The sequence below is a fragment of the Phyllostomus discolor genome, chromosome 12 (genome assembly GCF_004126475.2).
Source record: "Phyllostomus discolor isolate MPI-MPIP mPhyDis1 chromosome 12, mPhyDis1.pri.v3, whole genome shotgun sequence".
Taxonomy (NCBI): Eukaryota; Metazoa; Chordata; class Mammalia; order Chiroptera; family Phyllostomidae; genus Phyllostomus; species Phyllostomus discolor.
In genome coordinates, this window is record NC_040914.2 from 7,310,462 (window position 1) to 7,331,001 (window position 20,540).

The following is a 20,540-nucleotide window of genomic DNA, read 5'->3' on the forward strand; positions in this document are numbered from 1 at the left end:
GTCCTGTTCGCCTTTCAGTCAGCGGGTGAACGCAGAGTGCCCTCCCGCCGCACCCACTCCTCCCTCCTGGCCTCCAGAGCAGCACCGTCCCCCAGATGCTCAGGTCTCCCATCCAGCCGTGATCCATGCTTCTCGACAATCCTCGCCCCAACTGCCAGGCTCTCGGAGCACCCTGCTGCACCCCCAAGCACACCCAAGGCCACCACTTCTGTCCTCCCCACTCCCAACCTTCCCTTCTCCATGGGCTGCTTGCTGCCTCCCTGCTCAGCCCCATGACGTGTCCAGCGACGTGTCCTCCTCATAGGCCATTGCCATCGTCATGAAAGGCAACTCAGGTCATTGCCGCCTGCCTCAAACTCCTCAGTGCTCAGAAATGCCATCCAAATTCCTTGCCTGGGTCACAGAGCCCCAGGTCGTCTGCTTCCAGCCCGCCCACCTGTGCTGGAGGGCAGGTCCCTCGCTCCCTGCCAGTCACACTGGCCTGCTCCTCACTCCTTGTCCCACATCAGTCCTTTGCGCAGCCATTTCTTCTGCCTGAACACCCTCCCCTGAACTCCATGTGGCTGTTTCCTCTCATCTCCAGCTCAGCCTGCCTGTCACCTCCTCCAAAAGGCCTTCTTACTACCAACATCTAAAGAGAGCCTGGCTGCCTTCACACCCCTCAGTCCTCTGGACAGTACGGTCACTGCCTCCCTGGATGGAGCAGTCAGCCACGTGCGCAGGGGCTGGTCCACCCTACTCTCAGAAGGGTCCCAGCCCCCAGAACAGGCCTGGCCCAGGGTTGGGGCTATGCAGCAACAAGCAGGTGGAAATCAAATCCGTGGGACCCCTTCGCTTTCTCATGGAGCCTGCAGCTTGGAGAGCAGCCACAGACAGAGTGACAGAAACAGGTGAAACCGAGGGAGGGGGAGGGCAGAGTGACAGAACCAAGGCACTTTGTTAAGGGAAGGAGGCCCAGCTGAAAGGGGACCTCGGCCAGTCTGCACATGAACTCGGGCCGCCGCAGAGACTGGGCCCACGTGTGTGCAGGCAGCCCGACCTTCAGAGGCAGAGCCCAGCCCTTCAGACCGCCCCCCCCCCAACATTGCGCTTTGTGTGAAGAACAATCTTGTGACTCACCTTGAAGGAGGGGAAGGAAACATATGAAAGTCACAAAAATATATTAAAACAGCTGTTTTCTTCTCTCTTGGTACTGGCCTTCGTTCCCAGTGCCCCTTGCCCACCACCCGCCACAGCCTCTCAGAGAGATGCCCAGGGCAGGGAGACGGAGGTGCCCCTGCTGCAGCCCGGGAGTGAGGCCTGCTAACAGTCTCTACGGGCTCCACGCCACTGTCGACGAGGGGGCCGCTGGGAGGCCACAGGTGCAGGAGGGCCAGGCAGGACGCAGCGGACAGTCGGGCCTTGCCACAGGGACAGAAAACAGAAGAGAAATGAACAGAGTGCAGGAGGGAGACAGGAGAGTTAAAGCAGTAAAAGCTGGGGGACAGAGGAGTGAGGGAAGTCGGGAAGCGGCGGGGGGGTGGGGGGAGACCCAGCAGGTGACACCCACTCTGGGGGACCAAAAGGCCAAGGACCTGGGGTTTGAGGCAGCAGATGCTGCTGAGAGGGAAGGGGATGGGGGAGAGGACAAGGGCACTTGGCACTCGGGAGAGGTAGAAAAATGGGCCCTGCCAAGGCCACAGTCAGAGAGGACAGAGCAGAGGATGTGAGAGAAGGGAAGTCCCAGAGCGGCAAGGCCAGGCCACACGACCACCTCAGACTCAGGAAAACGAGGTGCATCCCCACAAAGCTGGGACCCGGCCTGAATGCCGGAGGAGGACCAGCAGTGTCATCCAGAAGCGGGGGCCGTGCCCTCGCTGAAGACTGATGGAACCAGGAGCCTAGGAAGGGGCCTGCGCCCCACCTGTGGGCTAGAAGGTCCTGCGGCCCAGTCTTTTGAACACGCTCACAGTGCCCGCATGGTCCATCTGGGCACCAAGGCCCTCGCTGGAGCTGTTCCCCCGGGGCCCTAGAGTCCTCTTAATGGTGACCTTGACCTTGGCTGAGGACTTACTCTTGGTGCTCGTGACCTGGCTGTCCTGGGCCTCGGGCACAAGGGCAGTCTTGCCCAGTCTCTGGATGATGCTGACTTTGGACAGAGACTCTGGCTTCCTCTCAAGCCTGGGATGGGCATTGCTGGCCAGGCGCCGCAGCGGTGGGGTGTTGGGGGTGTTGGCCTTCGTCATCGAGCTTGTGGCCTTGGCTTTGACAGTCAGTGCCGGCTGGGGGCTGGTCTTGGTTGGGCCCCGGCCTAGCTTCTTCAGGACCCCGGCATACTGCAGGACAGAGCTGCTGCTCTCATTGTCGCTGTCCCAAGCCAGGTCCTCATCCAACTCTGGCGTGGCCCCCAGGCGGCTGAAGACTCCCGTGGGCTGTGGAGGTCAGAGACGAGACGAGTGAGTCGCTGAGTCTCCCAGCCCACACTCGTGGAGAGCTGCCTCATGTGCCTGGCCCCAGGGGGGTCACCGTTGGGAGAAACATCCATTGGTGACACCCTAGACAGTGGCCAGGGCCATCACAGGGGGTGCCCAGGGAGCTGGGAGTGGCCCACAGGACGCTCCTGATCTTGCATGGTGCTCAGGAAAGGCTCCCTGCTGAAGGGACATCTGAGGTGGAATCTAAGAACTGGCAGGAAGTGGGTCTAGTGAGGAGGGGAGGAGAAAGCATGCGCCACGAAGAGGTAAGACCATCAGTTCTGGTTTGCAGGTGGACAGGAGAGAAAAGACGAATTTGGTCATCACTCAACAGATATTTTCTTATTTCCTACTCTGTACCTGGCCCTGGGCTGGGTGTTGCTGGAACACAGCTGTCACCAAGATTAGACCTGGCCCTGCCCTCAGGGGCCTCATAGTCCAGAGGGGAAGACAGACCTGGCATTGGAAATGACACAGTGATTCTCCAACGACAACGACAGTTCCGGGAAGCTTTAGGGAGCACGAACGTTTAGGCCCTTAAAACAGAATCAGCAGAGGAGGGAGTGTGGGCTAAGACCCCACGCCAGGAACGAGAACGAGCAGGGCTCTCGCTTCGTGCCAAGCTCCTGACGGGGCTGCGTCTTCCAGCCATGTGCCCCCGAGTGCTGGTGTCACGCTCGGCTGAGGTTCCGGGAAGTGAGAAGAGGCCAGAGTGGGTGAGGCAGGAAATGCATCGGGGGAGCTGTGCCACAGTTAATACGAGGTGGCATTTACTGTGTGCTTACCACACCCTGGGCACCCCCAGGACCACGCAGGTATGTAGCCCTTAATCCTCACGACCGCACTATGAGGCGGGCACTGTACAGATATGGGAACTGAGGTCGGAAGGGCATAAGTGTATCGCCAGGCAGTGGCAGAGCCAGATCCCCTCCAGGCAGTGGGCCCAGGCTGGGTGCTCCTGACCACACACCGTGCCTGGGGCCCAGGAGACCGCTGGCCAAGGACAGCAGAGGCAGGTGCCTGTCCTGCGGGCAGCACGCACTGCTGCTGTGGGCAAAGGGCTGAGGGGCTCGCTGTGGCTGTGCGGAGACCAGTTAGGAGGCCACCACCCTGTCCAGACAGGGACAGGAGGCAGAGCAGGCAAGACTGGTGGCACCATCAGCCTGGTGACTGCCCAGAATGAGGGCAGTGGGGTGCCCCCGAGCCAGAGCCCGAGAGGAGCTGCTTTGGGGATGACGCTGAGGCTGATGTGGGACGTGGTGGTGGCAGGAGTCCAAGAACGGCACCCAGGAGCTGGCCAGGCCCCGGGGCTGCACCCAAGGAGAGGTCAGGGCAGGAGATGGCCAGGGAAGCCACCAGAGCAGAGAAGGGAACTGAGGCTGGACAGGTGGGTGAGGTGGCCCCCGGATGGGCCGGGGTGCGGTGTGGGGAGGGCCAGGAACAACACCTGGGGAGGACGAGACTTCGAGAGCCCCGAGCGGCTCCCTGTCTCCAACTCACTTTATTTCCTGTTGTCGTGTCCGCCTTGGTCTCGGCGCCGAGACGGTCAAACACGGACGTCCTGTGGACACCTGGAGGGAAGCGAGGCCATCATGCAGCACCTGCTGAGTGACCCCTGTGGGCCCAGACCAGGCGGAGCACCGTGCAGACGAGGGAGGGGCCAGCCCGGCCAGCCCAGAGCCCGGCCAGCCCGGGCACGGCAGGCACAGACAGGGCCCGGTCGGGTTCCAGTCTGCACTGGCGGGGCAGCGCTGGCTTCGGCCCAGGTCCACGTCTGGCCAGTGTCAAATGTGGGAAGTGTCCCCTAAAGCTGACACGCATTCCTCGTACCTGGTACGAGTTCATAAGGTGTGTGTGCGGGAGGCGTTCTTAATCCCTGCTCGTGCCTCCCTCCCTTTTAGGGGTCATCGGCCTCCGAGAGAATCCGGTGAAGGGTCATAAGGACTTTCCCTAAATGGCCACCCACAGGGTTCTCAATGTTGTGGTCACAGACACTGTGGGAATGTTAACAACCACCGACAAGGACAGGTTCAGGCGTGCCTGGTGCCTGTGGGGGACTGGCTCCAGGACCCCGTGGACACCGAAGTCCATGGAGCTCAAGTCCCTCACATGTAATCTACATTCCCACAGAGGTTAGAGCAGGGTCGCCCCCTCATCGCTGCATTCATTTGGATTCAGTGTAGCACGCAGCATGTGGCAAATTCAAGTTCTGCGGTTTGGAAATTTCTGGGATTTTGTTCCCCTGAGTGTTTTTGATCTGCAGCTAGTTGAGCTCACGGATGCGGGACCTGTGGGTATGGAGGGCTGGCAGCAGATGCACCAGCACTGACATGCAAGGATCCTGATACAGGGGCCCTTGGATGCCCACAGGATGATGCTGCATGTTCAGAAAGAAAAAAAAAAACCTAGGTGTGCGTGGACACGTACATAGATGCAGATGAGTTCAGGGACCCTAGTCAGGGATGCTGGTCTGGAAAGGGAACAGCAGGCGAGGAATGTGGGGGGCGGGAGAGAGTCTGTTTTTACTGCATATGCTTCTGCATCATCTGAGTGATAATGACAGTTCCCACTTTTCTGGGCACCTGTCCTCAGCCAGGCCTGGTCCCAGGCTTAGGGGCAGGCCATCACCAAGTCTGTGCCCCCACCCCGTGGGGAAGAGCGTCAGCGGAGGGACCAAGCAGGCCCGCAACACTAACCTCAGGGCAAGAGAACACAGGTGGCAACCTACCCCGGCCCCTATGGCCACCATTGCTGTTCCCTTGGTGCAAAGCCCCTGGATCTGGTTGGAGCCTGCTCCTCTTCCCATGCCAGTGGGATGCCACCAAAGGGAACCTGTCTCTGCTAAAGCATGCCCCTGCCAGGCCAGTACCTTTCGCTGCCTGTTGCTGCTCGAGGATCTTGCGGGTCCGGGGGGTGGTGCCTTTGGGCATGTTGATGATGTACTTCCCCTCCATCTCAGCAGTCACCCTGCGTCTCTTGGTGGGAACAGTCAGGCTCTCCTCCTCCCGGTGGGCCAGGGCAGCTGGGGAAGATGGCGGGGTGAGCTCCTTCTGGGATGGAAGGTTCTCCCAGAGGAGGGACTAGATGCTCTGTGAAGGGCACTCATGTGCCCTTTGTCTCCATGCATCTGCAGGACTGGATCCCCTACTTCTCAACCACCCCCATCACCACGGACTCTGAACCACCAAGAAACTCAGAGGCCTGGGCATGATGGGGCACAGGATGGGGCCAGCTCCCTGGGCTGCAGTAGTTCTCTGTGGCTCTGCCCGTGTCCCAAGCAGGCTCATCTCCCAGCCCAGCCAGACTCCCCTCGGACACGGGGTGAGTGGGAAGGTTACAGAGCTCCCACCAGGTAGTAGTTTCACAGGTATGTGCCCACTCTTCAAAAATTAATCAAGCTGTATAATTACAATTTGTGTATAAGTTACACTTCCATTTTTTAGAAAAGAATCCCCTCAAATGTGTCAATGGGTAAGAATTCCAGTCCCTCCCAGGCTCACTATCTTTTCAATACATTAGAAATTATTTTGAACTTTCTTGCTCGTGGCACACAAAGAAGGGCCAGAGGCCGGTGGAGGCACCTCCCGACACCCACAGCAAGAAGGGAGCCCAAGGGCAAGGTGGAGGCAGACAGAGCACTGGGGCTGGGACCCGAGAACAGGGCCCCTCCCTGGGCCTCGTTTTCCACAGTGCCAAGGTCACTGTTGAGGGATGGGTCCAATGGAGGCAGGAAAGCGGCAAACAGAGAGAGGGGTGGGAGCCCTAGGCCAGAGCCCCGTTCCCAGCTTTCAAGCTGGGACCCAGAAGAGGAAGAGAGGCCCACCACAGAGAAGTCCTCGTGGGGCGCGTGCTCCAGAAGAAGGGACCACCAGAGCAGAGACCCCAGAGGGCAAGGAACCTGCAGGGGACTGAGGCAGGAGCAAGGGCGAGGGACAGGAGATCTCTCGCCACAGGAGATGAATCCACAGTAGGACTGGGTTTTATCACTGGAACAATGGGAAGCCCTGGAGAGTTCTCGACAAGGGTGTGAAAGAACCAGGTTGAGGGTTCTGAAGGACCCCTGGCTGCTGAGAGGAAATGGTAGTTTCTTTACCTCTGACCCCAGGCATCGAGCACAGGGCTGGGCTCAGTGAACATCTGTTAAAAAAAACGACTGACCCGCCTGCAGTCAACGATGCTGTCCTGCACACTTAAAACTGTGTTAAGAGGGCAGATCTCATGTTAAATGTTCTTACCACAATAAAATAAAATTAAAAATACTGAACTAACCCCTGAGTGAGAACCACAGGGCACCCATGCCTAAGCACACCATCTCGAGTGCTTCCGACTGTCCTCTGGGTAGGGGACCGCCAGCCCCGTTCCACAGACTTGGAAAGCGAGGCCCACAGAGGTGCAGTGACTCGACCACGTCCGAACACTGGGAACACCTAGTGGCCTGCAAAGCACTGGCAATGTTGGGAACATGGCCCCCAAACACCACCTGCGAACCCACATTCACCTCCAGCTCCTTGCACCACCCGCCCGAATCCCCTCACCAGCGGCCTTGGCACTCTTCGCTGCCATCTTGTTGGACACAGTGACAGAGATCTTAGAGGTGCTTGTGTCTGGCCGCCTGGGGGGAGTTCCAGGCGGGGAGTCACGGTTCAGGCTGTTGGCGATCATGCGGGAGGCGGCTGTGGGGAGGAAAGGGGAGAGTCCAGTCAAGTGGGCCCTGGGAAGGGGTCCCGGCTGGAGAAGGCCAGCCTCAGGACTGGATGGGGAAGAAGCAGCCAGAGTCACTCTGTGACTGCACTGGCCGCAGGTGGGGATGCTTGGGGGTTGGGTGGGCCAGGACTCCCAGGAACAGCCTACCCCTCCCCGCTCCAAGGCCCTTCCATGGAACCCAGAGCCAGATGGCCTCTACCGCACTTCGCCCACCAGTTACCCAGCTCTGTGCTGACCCTGTCCCTCCCCTCCCCACTCTGCTACAGCCAAGCTGGCCCCTGGGTGTCGGCCTGGCATGCGGTTCCCTGAGTACCAACAGGCTTGCTCTGCCTCTTCACACACATCTCCTCTCGCAGGGCGCCTCCTCAGAGAAAGCATCCTGACCACCCATCAACCTCTGCCCCTTTGCCCTGCACTACACTCTCTTCTCACGGCCCTCATCACTGCTCGGCGTTAAATCACACTTATCTGCTTACTGGAGGGCTCTCCCATGAGCATGCAAGCTCCATGAGGAACCACTGCCTGTTTACTGCTGAAGCCCCAGTGCCTACAACATTCCTGGCACTTCACAAGTCCTCGATAAACATCTCCTGAAAAGATGGACACTATTACCAAACTTCCCAACATCCCCACTACAGACTCTACAGCCAACCAACTTTAAAGACCAGGGAACTAGGGCTCAGCCAGACCCCTGGGCCATGTGGGACTGGCTCCAGCTGGTGACCTCCCTTGGGGGTGGGAGGGCAGTTTCTGGGGGCCCCGATCTTCTGTAGAGCAGGAGGAAGGGTGTCCAAGATGTAAGGTGAGAACCACAGCCCACATCCTGGAGGGCCAGCCCTAGTGTGGGAGGGAGACAGTCAAGGACATGGTGTTTTACCACGACAGCTAAGCACCGTTTGGGTAGAGGGAAAACAACTGTCTCTGCTCAGCTGCATGTGAACAGCAGTCAGGATGTCAGGGTCTAAACAACTGTTCTCTCTGCCACCAAACCAGACACATACATTTGACAGCACAGAGAGCATGCCAGAGGCCGTATCAGGAACGCTGTTTTGGAGCACTCTTCCCACCTTCCCTTCTTCGCCTGTTTCCCTTCTTATTTCATTGCCTATTTTCACCACTAGTGATTCTGTTGGTTTTAATTTTTAAAATTTATTTTAAACTGCCCTGGCCGGTGTGGCTTGGTTGGAATACCATTTTGTAAACCAAAAGGTCACAAGTTCGATTCCCAGTCAGGGAACATACCTGGCTTGCAGGTTCAGTCCCCAGTTGGGGCACATGCAACACACAACCGATCAATGTTTCTCTTTCACATCGATGTCTCTCTCTCTCCCTCCCTTCCCCTCTCTCTAAAATCAATAAGCATGTCCTTGGGTGAGGACAAATTTTTTTTTAAGCATTTAAAACATTCAGAATGGTACGAAGAGTACGCACCCCCTAATTTCACTCACGTAGACTTGAAAGACAAAACTAACCCATGCTGTTAGAAATCAAGGGGGTGAGTGCCCCTGAGATGGGGAGGTGATGCTGGGCATGTTCCTAGATGTGGCACCAATGCCTGCACGGTTACCCGTCTGCGAAAGGTCACGCAGCCGCACGCATGTCATGGTCTGAACCCTTTTCTGCATGTAAGTTGTGGGGTGTGTTTGCAGAAAGAAACCCCAGTTTGTTCAGCCTTCCTCATCCATGCCTTTGGGTAGGCCCTGCCCACAGTGACTCTGGGCTGAGCCATGTGACTGTCTCTGGCCAATGGAATAAGAGCAAATGTTATATAAGCAAAAGCTTACCAGGTGATTTGAGAAATGGGGCCTGCCCGCCTATGCTGCTTTGGGAGCTCTGCAACTACTACTGTGTGGACAAGCCTGGGCTCGCCTGCTACAAAATGAGAGGCGTGGCCAAGTTGCCCCTGTTGGCGTAAACGACATCATGCCAACCACCGGATGTGTGCGTGAGGCCTCCCCACTCACCCAGCCTCACCCAAGCTGCCAGGCAACCATGGAGACCAGTTGAACTGGTCCAGATCAGAAATGACCAGCCAAGTCACAAAACCATGAGAAATAAAAGTCTGTTTTAAACCAGTTTGGGGGTGGCTTGTTAAGCAGCAAAGGCTAACTAATATACATGTTAAGTTTCTTAGGTTTATTTTTTTTAATATATCACACTGCTGAAAAGTATAAGTAGAGCCCATTCTCCCCTTTACAGGTCCCGTATTTCCAAATTCACCGCTTCACTAAGATGTGTGTGTGACCCCGCACCAACACTCACGACGCTTTTGTGGTTACTTGCAGACATGCTCAGAACGGCCAACACTGAGCCACGCATAGCCCCCGCTCCCAGCTGAGATGGAACGAGGCACACGATGCGTCCTGGTTTCAGCTCTTGCAGTCAGTACGCATTCTTCTTGGGGTCTATTTAGGGCCACGTTTTCATACTTTTGTGCTTTTTGTTACTGACTTTGCTGTTGAAAATGTCCCCTGAGCAGAGTACTGAAGTGTCACTTGGTGTTCCCAAGTGTGAGAAGGCAGTGATGCATGCGCCTTACGGAAAACGTGCGTGTTAGATTAGCTCTGCTCAGGAAGGAGTGGCGGTGCTACTGGCCGTAAGTTCAGTGGTAATGAAATAAGGTGTCTTTAAGTGGAAACACACGTAAAACGAGGTTCTGCACCAATCCCCTGATGAAAAATGTTACGATCACAGGCCTGCGGGAACCTAACCCTGCGTCTCCCCGAGGAGCGGTGCTCCTGTGTTCGCTAATTCAGCATCTGCCGTGACTTTGTGGAGCAGAACCATTGCCACCCCCTCATTACCCAGAGTGTTCTCCCCAGGAGAAGAGGGCCTCAGGCCTTGGCTGCCACCCCTGCAGACTCCAGGTGTGCTCCCTTCCCTGTGGGAGTGCAACAGTGAAGGAGAGAAGGCCCGGGCAGATGGGACTCACCGCTGGAGGCGCTTCGGCGCATCTCGCCTGGGAGGGGGCTGGGGCTGCAGGGCACTGACTCAGTGGCAGCTTTGCACACATCCTGTAACAAAACAAAACAAAACAAAACAAAACAAAACTGGGGCCCCAGTTACCACGGGGACAGGGGCACGAGGCGGGGAAACAGGAGACCCAGAAACCTAAGCAAAAGAAGGGGTATCAGAACTGCTAGAGGAAAGACTTCAAGACTTCCCACTCCTAACCATGAGAAAGCATCAGACAAGCCCTGACTGACGGGCATGCTACAAAACACCTGACCCGCACGCACTCTTCATTCAGAACTGTCAATGTCGTGTCAAGTCCCTGTGCTGGGCACCTGAAACTAACACAATATTGCATGTCCACTGTAGTCAAAAAAATTACACTTAAAACATATATCCCTAAAGTAAATCTACTTAATAAATTACTTAATCTACTTTATTAGTAAATTAATAAATCTACTTAATCAGCTTAATAAAGCTGATTAGCTGTAACTTGAAGGGAAAAACTGTCAAGGTCATCAAAAACCCAGGAAGACGACAAAGCTGTCACAGATCAAGAGACAAAGAAGGCAGGTCAACGCAGTGAGGCATCCTGGGACAGAGCAAGGACACTGATGGAGAAACAGACAAAATCCACATGGTCCGAAATTAGTTAGTGACAGCTCACTGCTGCTCTTTTCTCAGCTCTGACAAATATGCCATCGCTAGGTGAGAGGTTCACATTAGCAGAAGCTGAGTGAAGGACACACAGAAATTTTCAGTACTATTGCTGGAACTTTCCTAGAAATAAAAAATTACTCCCAAATTTGAAAGTTTAAACAAAAAAATTTTTTTTTTCTCTGTGACCATCTCCACGATAACTCGAATAATGTCCCTGGCTCGGAAAAACCCTCACTTTGGGGTCCTGTCCTGCACAAGGGGAACACGGAGGCCGTCTCCGGGCTGGAGGGGGCCCTTGGAACCGAGGAGCGTGACTCGGCAGCCACCGAGTGGTACAGCGGAGTGCTTGAGAGGGCAGCTCTGGGGACAGTTTCCTCCCCGTCGGGTGCAGGGAGGAGCAAGTGAGTTACTATGTCTAAAGGGTGGAGATGGCCTGGCAGGCATGGCGGGCGCTTGGTAAGTGTTAGCGACCCTAACTTCACAAGCACGTCACTCCGGGCCTGGCGCTCCTTGCCACATACATACACTATTTGGTAGATGGCCATAGCCACCCTGTGCTGCAGGGGTGTGTGAAAAGCTGGTTTCAGAGACACCCAGGGAGGTGAAATCTCTAATCTAAGGACACTGCGACAGGAGGGGCCAATAACGGAACAACCATACTGTTGGCCACCGACTGAGTCCCACAGGAAGCTCCTGTTCTGGGGACAGAGAAGAATCCTGGTAATGATCTTTATCACTAGGAAGATGAGAACTAGTAACAATAATCATAGTTATAGGGAGTCTGTACTGAAGCCATACTTTTTATACTGTACTAGGGTTTTATATAATGTACTACCGGCACCCACCCCACAAAATGCATTTGCCTATGTGCATACTACAGGTGAGCAAATAAGGCCCAAAGAGTTTAGGCAATGTGCCCAGTGTCACTCAGCTAATGCAGAGCCAGCCTCGGAACCCAGGCCTGCCTGCCTTTGCTTCCAAGCCTCCTGTTGGCTCTACCACTGTCCATCCTCCCCACCCTAAACCCAGGGGCGGAGCAGAGCAGAGGACCCACCTGACGGTGCACCACCTTGGCGTGCTTGAGAATGGCGATGATGTCGCCCACCACGGTCACACCCAGCTCGTTCATGATTTCCTTGTTTAGATCCAGAAGCATGCTCTTCTGGATCCTGCAGGAGATGGTCAGTGGCCACAGGTGAGCCTGGGTGGGTGGGCCAGCCAGCTCCCGGTCCCCTCCCATCTCTTCCCTCCTCTCCCCAAGTCCAGCTCTGTCCCCTGGAGCCCTTACCTATTATCCACAAACATCACGGCGTAATTGACAGCAGGTCCCGGGGGGATGCCGGCTTCCTTAAAGAACTGGATCCACTCGGAAGTGGCTGGTGGGGGTGGACAGGGCTCACTATTCACATTATTCTCTTTGGAGAGCGACCACAGCAAAACCACAACAGCAATGCTTCCCACAAATTAACTGCTCATCAAATGCCAGGCCCTGTGCTGAGTGCTCTGCACATGTAATGCAGTCACGCCACCTGATAAGCCTGTGAGTTAAGCAGCACTGACTCCTCCACTTTCCCAGTGAGGAACTGAGGCCGAGAGCAGCTGGGCAGCTCGCCTGCAGCCACAGGAACAAGCAGCAGTGTTCCTCAGCCCATGTGCTCCCATACTACCCCTCCCCTTGCAGCTCTGCCCTGCCCTGGAACATGACCTGCAGGGATCATCGCCAGCACAGCCCCTACCCCCATGCTTGGCCAATGACTGATTTGGGGCAGCTGAGACTCTGGGTTCTCTGCCCCAGTCCCCATCAGCGGGCCCTGTCCTTGAGAGTGGCAGGATCCACAGGTGAATGGAAAGAGAAGTCACAGAGCCCTGGCCAGGTTGTTCAATTGGTTAGAGCATTGTCCTGATACACCAAGGTTGTGGGTTCGATCCCCAGTCAAGGCACATACAAGAATCAACCAAAAGCCCTGGCCAGTGTGGCTCAGTGAATTAGCACCAGCCTGCAAAAGTCACAGGTTCAATTCCCGGTCAAGGCACATGCCTGGGTTGAAGGCCAGGTCCCCAGTTGCGGGTGAGAGAGAGGCAACCAATCAATGTTTACTTCACACACCGATGTTTCTCTCCCTCTCTTTCTCCCTCCCTTCTCCTCTCTCTGAAAATAAATAAAATCTTAAAAAAAAAACAAAAAGAATCAACCAACAAATGCATAAATAAGTAGAGCAACAAAACTCTCGCTCCTCTCTCTCTCTTAAATCAATAAAAAGATTTCAACAACAACAAAGAAAAGGTCACAGAGCTGTCCCACGGGTGGTAAGCAAGCCCCCACCTCAGCACAGGAGTAGCCTACCCAGCCTTACAGTGAGGCATGGGGGTTACAAACATCAGCTTTGGAGCTTGGGTTCAAATCCTGGCTCTGCCTTTTCCCAACTGGGGGACTTTGGGCAAGTTAGCACTTGGTGATTCAGTTTCCCCATCTGTAAATTTGGGAATAACTTGAGTAAGTACATACAGAGCACTTGGCACAGGACAGGCCCCACCCAAGGGTACATGGGACACTACAGGGCACAAGACAAAGCCCCTTCCTTCCTGGAGCTGACATTCCAGAGGTAACAGCACCTATATCCTTGGGTCACTGTGCAGACTGAGTGCAGAAGTCTGAGCAAAGGGCTCTAAAGTGGAGGTGGGGCCAAAGGGCATCCTCAGCCCCTGCAGCTATTCTCACTATTACTGTGATTCTGCCACCACCACACGCAGAGCCTAGGCCAAGAACAGGCAGACACCACCCAGGTAGCTTTATTGTTTCCAAACTTCTTTCCTGTCCTCTTGGGTATGACCTTCAAATTGACCCTGATCTGTCAGGCCAGGTGTCAGCTAAGATCATTGATTTCAAGTAGAACTTTTTTTCACATTTTACTATCTCTGAAGCCAGGATCTGCCTCACCATCAATGGTGTGCCACAGTTTAATAGGCAACATTCTTTCTCTTTCCCATGGTACATCACAGCGCATCCAACATTCCATGCTAGTTTAGAAAAAAACTGGTACTGCTCTGCCCATTCTGCTTAGGACAGCCGAGGCTCTGAACAGGGAATGAGGCACACTCTGGGTCCGATGTTTGGCCGGTGACAGTGCGGGGCTCACGCTCACACCCAGGGACCACGCCTCTCCCTCAGAGGCCACTGCCCACTGGGCCAAAGACCCATATTTCCAGTTGAGAAAGGTGGACTCATGCCCACGGGAAAGGTGCTGCCACCTTCTACTCTGCACAGGCACTAGGTACCCGCTAAGCCAGGGTGCCCTGGCTTCCATCAGCCAAAAGCAGGCACCTTTGTCTAAGTATCAAAAGGCACCATGTAATGATTCCATTTATAAATGTCCAGAACAGTAACTCTACAGAAATCCACAGAGACAGAAAGTAGATGAGTCGTTGCTAGGGGCTGTGGGTGGGGGGAGTGGCTACTAATGGGTATTGGGGCTTTTGGGAGATGAAAATGTTGAGGCCCTGGCTAGGTAGCTCAGTTGGTTAGAACAGTGGTCCCCAACCTTTTGGGGGGGCGGCGAGGAGGGGCAGGAGGTGGAGCTCGGGCGAGGTTCAACAAAGGCTGTGGATGGGCAGCCCAGGGGTTGGGGCATCGTCCAAATACACAAAGGTTGCAGGTTCAACCTCTGGTCAGAGCACTTACAAGAATCAACCAATGAATGCAAAAATAAGTGGAACGACAAATCGATGGCTGTCTCTCTCTCTCACATACACACTCTCCCTCTCTCTAAAATCAATTTTTTAAAAAGGAAATGCTTTGAAATTGACTGTGGCGATGGTTGAACAACTCTCTGAATAGAAAATATTGAACATAAAAACCACTGAACTGTACCCTTTGAGCAGGTGATTGTACAAAATGTAAACTGTGTGTCAGTCACACTCTTGAGGGGGAAAGAAGCGCCACCTAGGTTGGGGGTAGCTGCTGCCTGAAGCCAAGTCAAGGAACTGCAAAGCCCCGCATCCAGGCTGTACCATCTGCTGTGCCCGGCACGTCCTTGAGTAACACTGTTTCATTCAGTGTCATTCTGTTGTAACACTGATGAGATACTATATGATTTAGCCCTTGTTTCTATCAATTTGCCTATGATGAACCTGGTTTCATTGTATGCCATTTTGCTTAAAGTCACATAACATAACCTACTGACAATGTTTAGTGAGGACTCACAGCACTACTAAGAAGGAAACTAAGAAGGAAGATATGCTGCCAATCAAACAGTCATAAGGACCAGCTCTAAGACATGCTCCTATTTCAGAAATAAGAGGAGGAACAATGTGTGTCTTGCCATCAGGGAGGCGTGGCTCCCTGTACACAGCACCAGAATATTCACAGCAGCCTGTCTGGAGTAGCCCCAGCCCAGCAATGGTGCAATTTCTACAACAATAAGCAAACGGTGGTTATGTCTGTGGTGAAACACTACACAGTGGTGAAAAGAACTCCAGCACCCATGGCAACATCAATGACTTTGGGCATTGTGTTCAGCAAAAGCGGCCAGACAGAAAAGAACACGTGGCGTGTTTTGTTCATGTAAATTCAAAACCAAAGTCTGTGGACTACAAAGAAAGGTAAGGAGAAATTATCACGAAGATAGTGGTTTATTCCATCTGGAGGAGAAAAGAGGTTGTGACTGGGGCGGGGCCTGCAGAGGGGTGGCCACGTTCTATTTCTTGACCTAAAAGGTTGATGGTAATTTGCTTTGTTTTTGTTTTTTAATCCCTCTCATACGTGCCCCAACCAAGGATCAAACCTGCAACTAGGTATGTGCCCTAACTGGGGATCGAACCCACGACCTTTTGCTGCACAGGACAATTCCCAACCAACTGAGCCACCCAGCCAGGGAAAGGTGGTATGTTTTTAAAACTTTTTCCTTGAACTATAATGCACACGCAACAAAGGGCCACATAAGTCAACAGATTTTCACACACCACACACCCATGTAACCAGCACCCAAATTAAGAAATAAAACATCTCCAACACCCCAGCAGTGCCCCAACCCCTCACCTTCCCTCTGTAGTCACTTCCCCCTGCCTCGTGAGGGGGACAGCCAGCTTCTGACGGCCTGAACTGTTTGCCTGTGTCTGCACTTTATATAAATGGAATCATCACAGATACACTCAGCTGTTTGCTTTTTTTAATTGCTCCTAGGACCAAATGTTTAATGAACTTTTCTATATACACAATACATTTCAAAAATGTTTAAAGCTACCAGCTAATATCTGCGCTTTGACAATTCCAAAATGGAGAATTTAAAGAAAATATGGTGACAAAGCTCTTGAGAATAATAATAGCTAACATTCCTTGGGAACTATGTCTAGGATTTTACATTCAATAACCTCCTTAATCCTTATAACATCCCAGGATATAGGGAGTATTCGTATCTCCATTTTACAGGTGAGGAAACTGAGGCTCTGAGAGGCCATGTGGGAGATCTGCTGGACTTCCATACCCCAGTTCTTTATGGCTGGACTAGGCCGTCAGGAAGCCAGACACAGAGAGGAGGCAGGTAGGCCTTGAGCGGGCCCAGCCCCACCTCCACGTTCCTCAGCATACAGCTGTTCCTGCCTGTGACGGGCCCCCTCCCCCACCTCGTCTACCCCTAGCAAGGTCACACCTCAAAAAGGGCAGTGGGGAGAGGGGACCCCGGAGAGAAGACTAAGACTCACCCATAGTCACTGAGACCATTGTCACCCTGGCCCTGATGCTGCTCCCTGGAGCCTGGAAGAAAGAACAAGGGGAGAGGGCCCATGAGTTGCCGCCGGCTGTGGGTGTCTGTCCCTCTCTCGCTGCCTATCTGCCTGCCAGAGGAGCGTTCCTGGACTGGGGACTCAGAGCCCAGGAATAGCCTGGAGCAGCTGGCCGGAGGTCAGCCTGGGCCAGAGCTGCCACCACAACTATCACTTCTGCCTGGGAAAGGCCCAGGACAGCAGATGCCCACAGCTCCATTCCCACACACCTCAAATAGTTTCTAGCTGGAATAAGAGAAGGACAGAAAAAAGACACCCCCTGCCCAAGACTTTAACCATAAATACTCATTCAGTCATCCAAAAACTGTGTACTGAGCACCTACTATGTGTGGAGCATAGTTCTTTTTCTTCTGGGAACTAGGTATACTGAGGTGAACACAAACACGGAGCTTGGCATCTAGGTGAGGGCAGGGGAGAGGGGGGCACAGAGAGTAAGCAAGCAGAACAGTCAGCAGTGCAGTGTGTCAGAAAGCCTTCCGTGTCATGGAGCGAACGCGGAGGGCCTGGGAAGGAAAGGGCTGCAATTCTAACAGGGGGACCAGCAAAGACCACTCCAAAGAGATTTTCAGAGACCCAGCAGAGGTGGAGGGGTGAGCCGTGTGGTTTACGGAAGAAGAGTGTTCCAGAGAAGGTACAGCAAGTCCAGTGCCTGGAGCCAGGGGCCCAGCTGGCATGTCTGAGGGACAGCAGGAGCCAGCGTGGCTGCAGCTGAGTGAGCGAGGAGGAGAGTGAGAGCTGACAAGAGCAGAGAGGTGGGGCACCAGGTCATGAGGGGCTTCAGAGAAGAAATGAAGAGCCAATTTTCACTTATAGGATTAGCAGGTGCTAGAAAGGTATTCAAGACGTATTAGCACCAGTAAAGACTTCCTCCTGGACATTAATAGTAGCACTGGAAGGAAGCTAAAGGAAGTCATTTTCTCTCTTGATGATCCGACGCTGTCTGACTCCAGGACCGCGTCTCCCCCACGGGCCTGGCCCAAACTTCCCACGCAGCCCCCATCCTCCACTTCGGCACTGCCGTCCCCTCCACTTCATCTGCCCTCATCCTTCACTCTGCTCCCTGCCATCTGCACCAGCCCCCATTGATCCTTTGCTTTCACCCCTCCTCCAACTCCCCCATGGGATGCAGAAGGCCCTCTGTCCAGCACACATGATCTGCCCCCTCCCTGCCCCCGAATTTTGATGGAATAACAGAAGCAGTGTAAGAGTAAGGATTCTGGAACCAGACTTCAGGGTTCAGATCTGGCTCTACCACTTACTAGCTGTGTGGCCTTGGCAAATTACTTCACCAGTCATGCCTGTGTCCCCATCTGTAAACAAGGATGGTATAAACATCACTTACCGTAGACAAATGCTGTGAGGGCACGTGAGTTCCTGTGTACAAAGCATGTGAGCCACTGTCTGCTGCATACCAAGTACTCTCCAAGAGTGGGCTATTCTCCTCGCCAGGCCTCCCGCCCCAGCCTTCCCTCTAATACACAGGGGCTTTGCCTGCCTCCCAGTTTTCACACAGAGTGTCACCTGTGCCTGGAATGCTCGTCTCCTCCTGTCCTCCTGGCAGGCCCTTCCTCACTTTGCTTAGCTGCCACCTGCTTTGTATGCTTTCCCTAAGTCTGCACATGGGAGATTCTCCCCTCTGCCCTGGTTAGGATTCATCCTGCCTCTCGCCAGCTTCTGCTGCATCCCTTATTGATGAACAGGACCACAAGACATCATTCCGCCCACTTTCTCCATTCTCTAAGACCCACTTTCCCTCCTGGATTTTACTGCTGGACGAAGACAATACAACTGCATCTCTCAAAGGTCAGAGCATGGAGAGGCTTCGACACGTCAGACAGAACAAAATGCTACATACCAAGCACTAACTATGCACTACACATGCTGATGCCTCACAACCTCCTCATGAGCAAGGACTATTATTAGCCCCATTATAATCAATGAAGAAACCAATTCATCGAGGTACAGTCATCTGCCAAATGCCACAGCTAGCCAGAAACTTTACCAGGATTCAAAAACAAGTTCTCCCTGATTCCAGTGCCCCTGCAGCAGCTCCTACTGAATATCTCCATGCCAGATGCTGAGCATATACACACCTCAGTGACTCTTCACGACCACAGGACAAGAAAGTAAAAATGATCCCCATGTTATGGATGAAAGTGGCAGGTCTCGGGGCACACAGTAACTGCGAGCCAGGACTTGAACCCAAGTCAGTCCAATGCTATGGCCAATGCTGGTGGAGGGGTGACTAAGAGCCAGGTGCTGTGATCTGTTTTGCAAGGTTTCAGTCAATGCTTACCAGAAGCCTTTGCGTACTGGTATCCTCCTACAGCTGCAGAATTCCCTGCTGGACTCAGTATCCTCTCTCCACCATCAAAAGCCCATCTCCAGCGCTGACTCTCTGAACAGTTACAATTATAACATTAACAACAATGGAAAAAGGACCACTCCCAAAACTCAAGTAATTACCACGTACCAGATGCCCTGTGCTAAGCCCAATTCACCACTTCCGAACTTTGACTCTGGGGTAAGTTTCTGGGTTTCGCTTCCCTCAGTTATAAAATGATAAGAGCATCTAGAGAGGTTAGAGGGAGTAAATAAGTTCATAAATGCCAAGCCCTTAGAAAAATGCTCGGCAGGTGACATATGTGCATTAAACAAAATAAATAAGTCTTCAGTGAGCTAGGGCAAGGGTAGGACAGTCACTGACTATGTCAGTTGTGTGCAAAGCGTGAGCTGGAGCGGAGTACAAAGTTACTTGATGGAGTCCCTGGGGCCTGACGACACGGAACCACATAGTACTAGTTATTCTCTTTCAGTTTCTGTCTAGTTTTTATTTTTATTTTTTAATCCTCACCTGAGAACACCCAACCAGGGATGGAAACTGCAACCCAGGTATGTGCCCTGACCAGGGATCTCGCAACCTTCTGGTGTAGAGGACAACACTCCAAAGAACAGAGCCACCTGGTCAGGGCTCTGTCTACAGTTTAACAGGCTGTTCTGCTTCCACTGTATTTCAGGTTGTGTTCCTTCTCATGGCCAGACAGGCCAGTCTTTGTTAAGATAGCAAATAATTTTTCCTTCTCAAGTTAAGTGACTGTAGGAAAATGCATCAGTAGTTTTTTTAAAAAGAAAGAAATCATGGGGTTTGGAAAAATTGGCCAAATAGTAAGTGGCAGGAGGATGTTGCTTTCCCTGAGTCCAGATTCCAAGTTTTTCCTATCGCTGTCTTTGAGCTCCCTCCTTCCCTCTGCTTCTTTGGAAGTTCCAGCTACACCAATGACTCTTGGAATCGTCATTATGATAGTCCCAGTCTAATAAGCTCCTACTCATTACTGTGCCAGGCCCTGTGCTAAGGACTTCATATGCACATTTCATCAGCATCCTCACAGGGACCCTATGATATTGGGACCATTGGCCCACACTGTGTAAATAAATAAAATGAGATTCCGAGAAGTGAAGGCACAGGCCCACCGCCACGAAGTGGAGCTGAGATTTGAACCGAAATCTGTTGGATTCTAGTCCAACAATCTTTCACGCTCCCACACCCAGATATTCCAGGCCAAGCACAAACATCACCATCAATACTAACAATACTAGTTCAATAACGAGTGAGCACTGTGCCAGGCTCTGAGCCAGGGGCTCCGACATGCACGAGCTGAATTCTCACTCCAACCTACAAGGAGGAAGCTATAGTTGGATTATGACCCCCACTCTACAGAGGAAGAAACTGAGGTTCAGAGAAAGAAAGTCGCTCGTCCCGGGCTGCATAGCAGCGATTCTGGAGCCCCGAACGCCATCCATCCCCACCGTTTCCGGCCCAGTCCCACCTCCCCCGGCCCGCGCCTCACCTGGCCCTCCGGCCCGCGCCCACTCGCGCAGCCCGCCCACCCTCCCGGCGGAACCAACTGTCAGACCGCCCCCTCCCTGGACCTGGAGGCCTGTCCCGGAAGCACCGCCCTCGCCTCCGGAAGCCAGACTGACCCTCCAGCGGCC

The 20,540-nt window shown here is 53.5% G+C and overlaps 1 protein-coding gene across 6 annotated transcripts; it reads right to left on the reverse strand.

Annotated features, from left to right (window-relative positions):
• Positions 1 to 1,144: 1,144 nt before the first annotated feature.
• On the reverse strand, positions 1,145 to 20,496 carry C12H19orf47 (chromosome 12 C19orf47 homolog). 6 transcript variants are annotated; one of them, XM_036011919.1, is made up of 12 exons: positions 20,396 to 20,496; positions 18,844 to 18,945; positions 17,890 to 17,921; positions 16,467 to 16,518; positions 12,058 to 12,145; positions 11,824 to 11,938; positions 10,090 to 10,171; positions 7,634 to 7,747; positions 6,989 to 7,126; positions 5,323 to 5,475; positions 3,954 to 4,024; positions 1,145 to 2,411 (listed from the first exon to the last, which is right to left on the reverse strand). In XM_036011919.1, the coding sequence occupies exons 4-12, from the start codon at positions 16,483 to 16,485 to the stop codon at positions 1,911 to 1,913; spliced, it is 1,281 nt and encodes a 426-aa protein (XP_035867812.1). In that variant the 5' UTR covers positions 16,486 to 16,518; positions 17,890 to 17,921; positions 18,844 to 18,945; positions 20,396 to 20,496; the 3' UTR covers positions 1,145 to 1,910. The 6 variants fall into 6 exon arrangements, with proteins under 6 accessions (XP_035867812.1, XP_035867809.1, XP_035867811.1 ...); XM_036011916.1 differs by lacking the exon at positions 17,890 to 17,921 and having other exon boundaries at positions 1,145 to 1,400; positions 2,054 to 2,411; positions 20,396 to 20,420; XM_036011918.1 differs by lacking the exons at positions 7,634 to 7,747; positions 17,890 to 17,921 and having other exon boundaries at positions 1,145 to 1,400; positions 2,054 to 2,411; positions 20,396 to 20,418.
• Between the last annotated feature and the right edge of the window lie 44 nt (positions 20,497 to 20,540).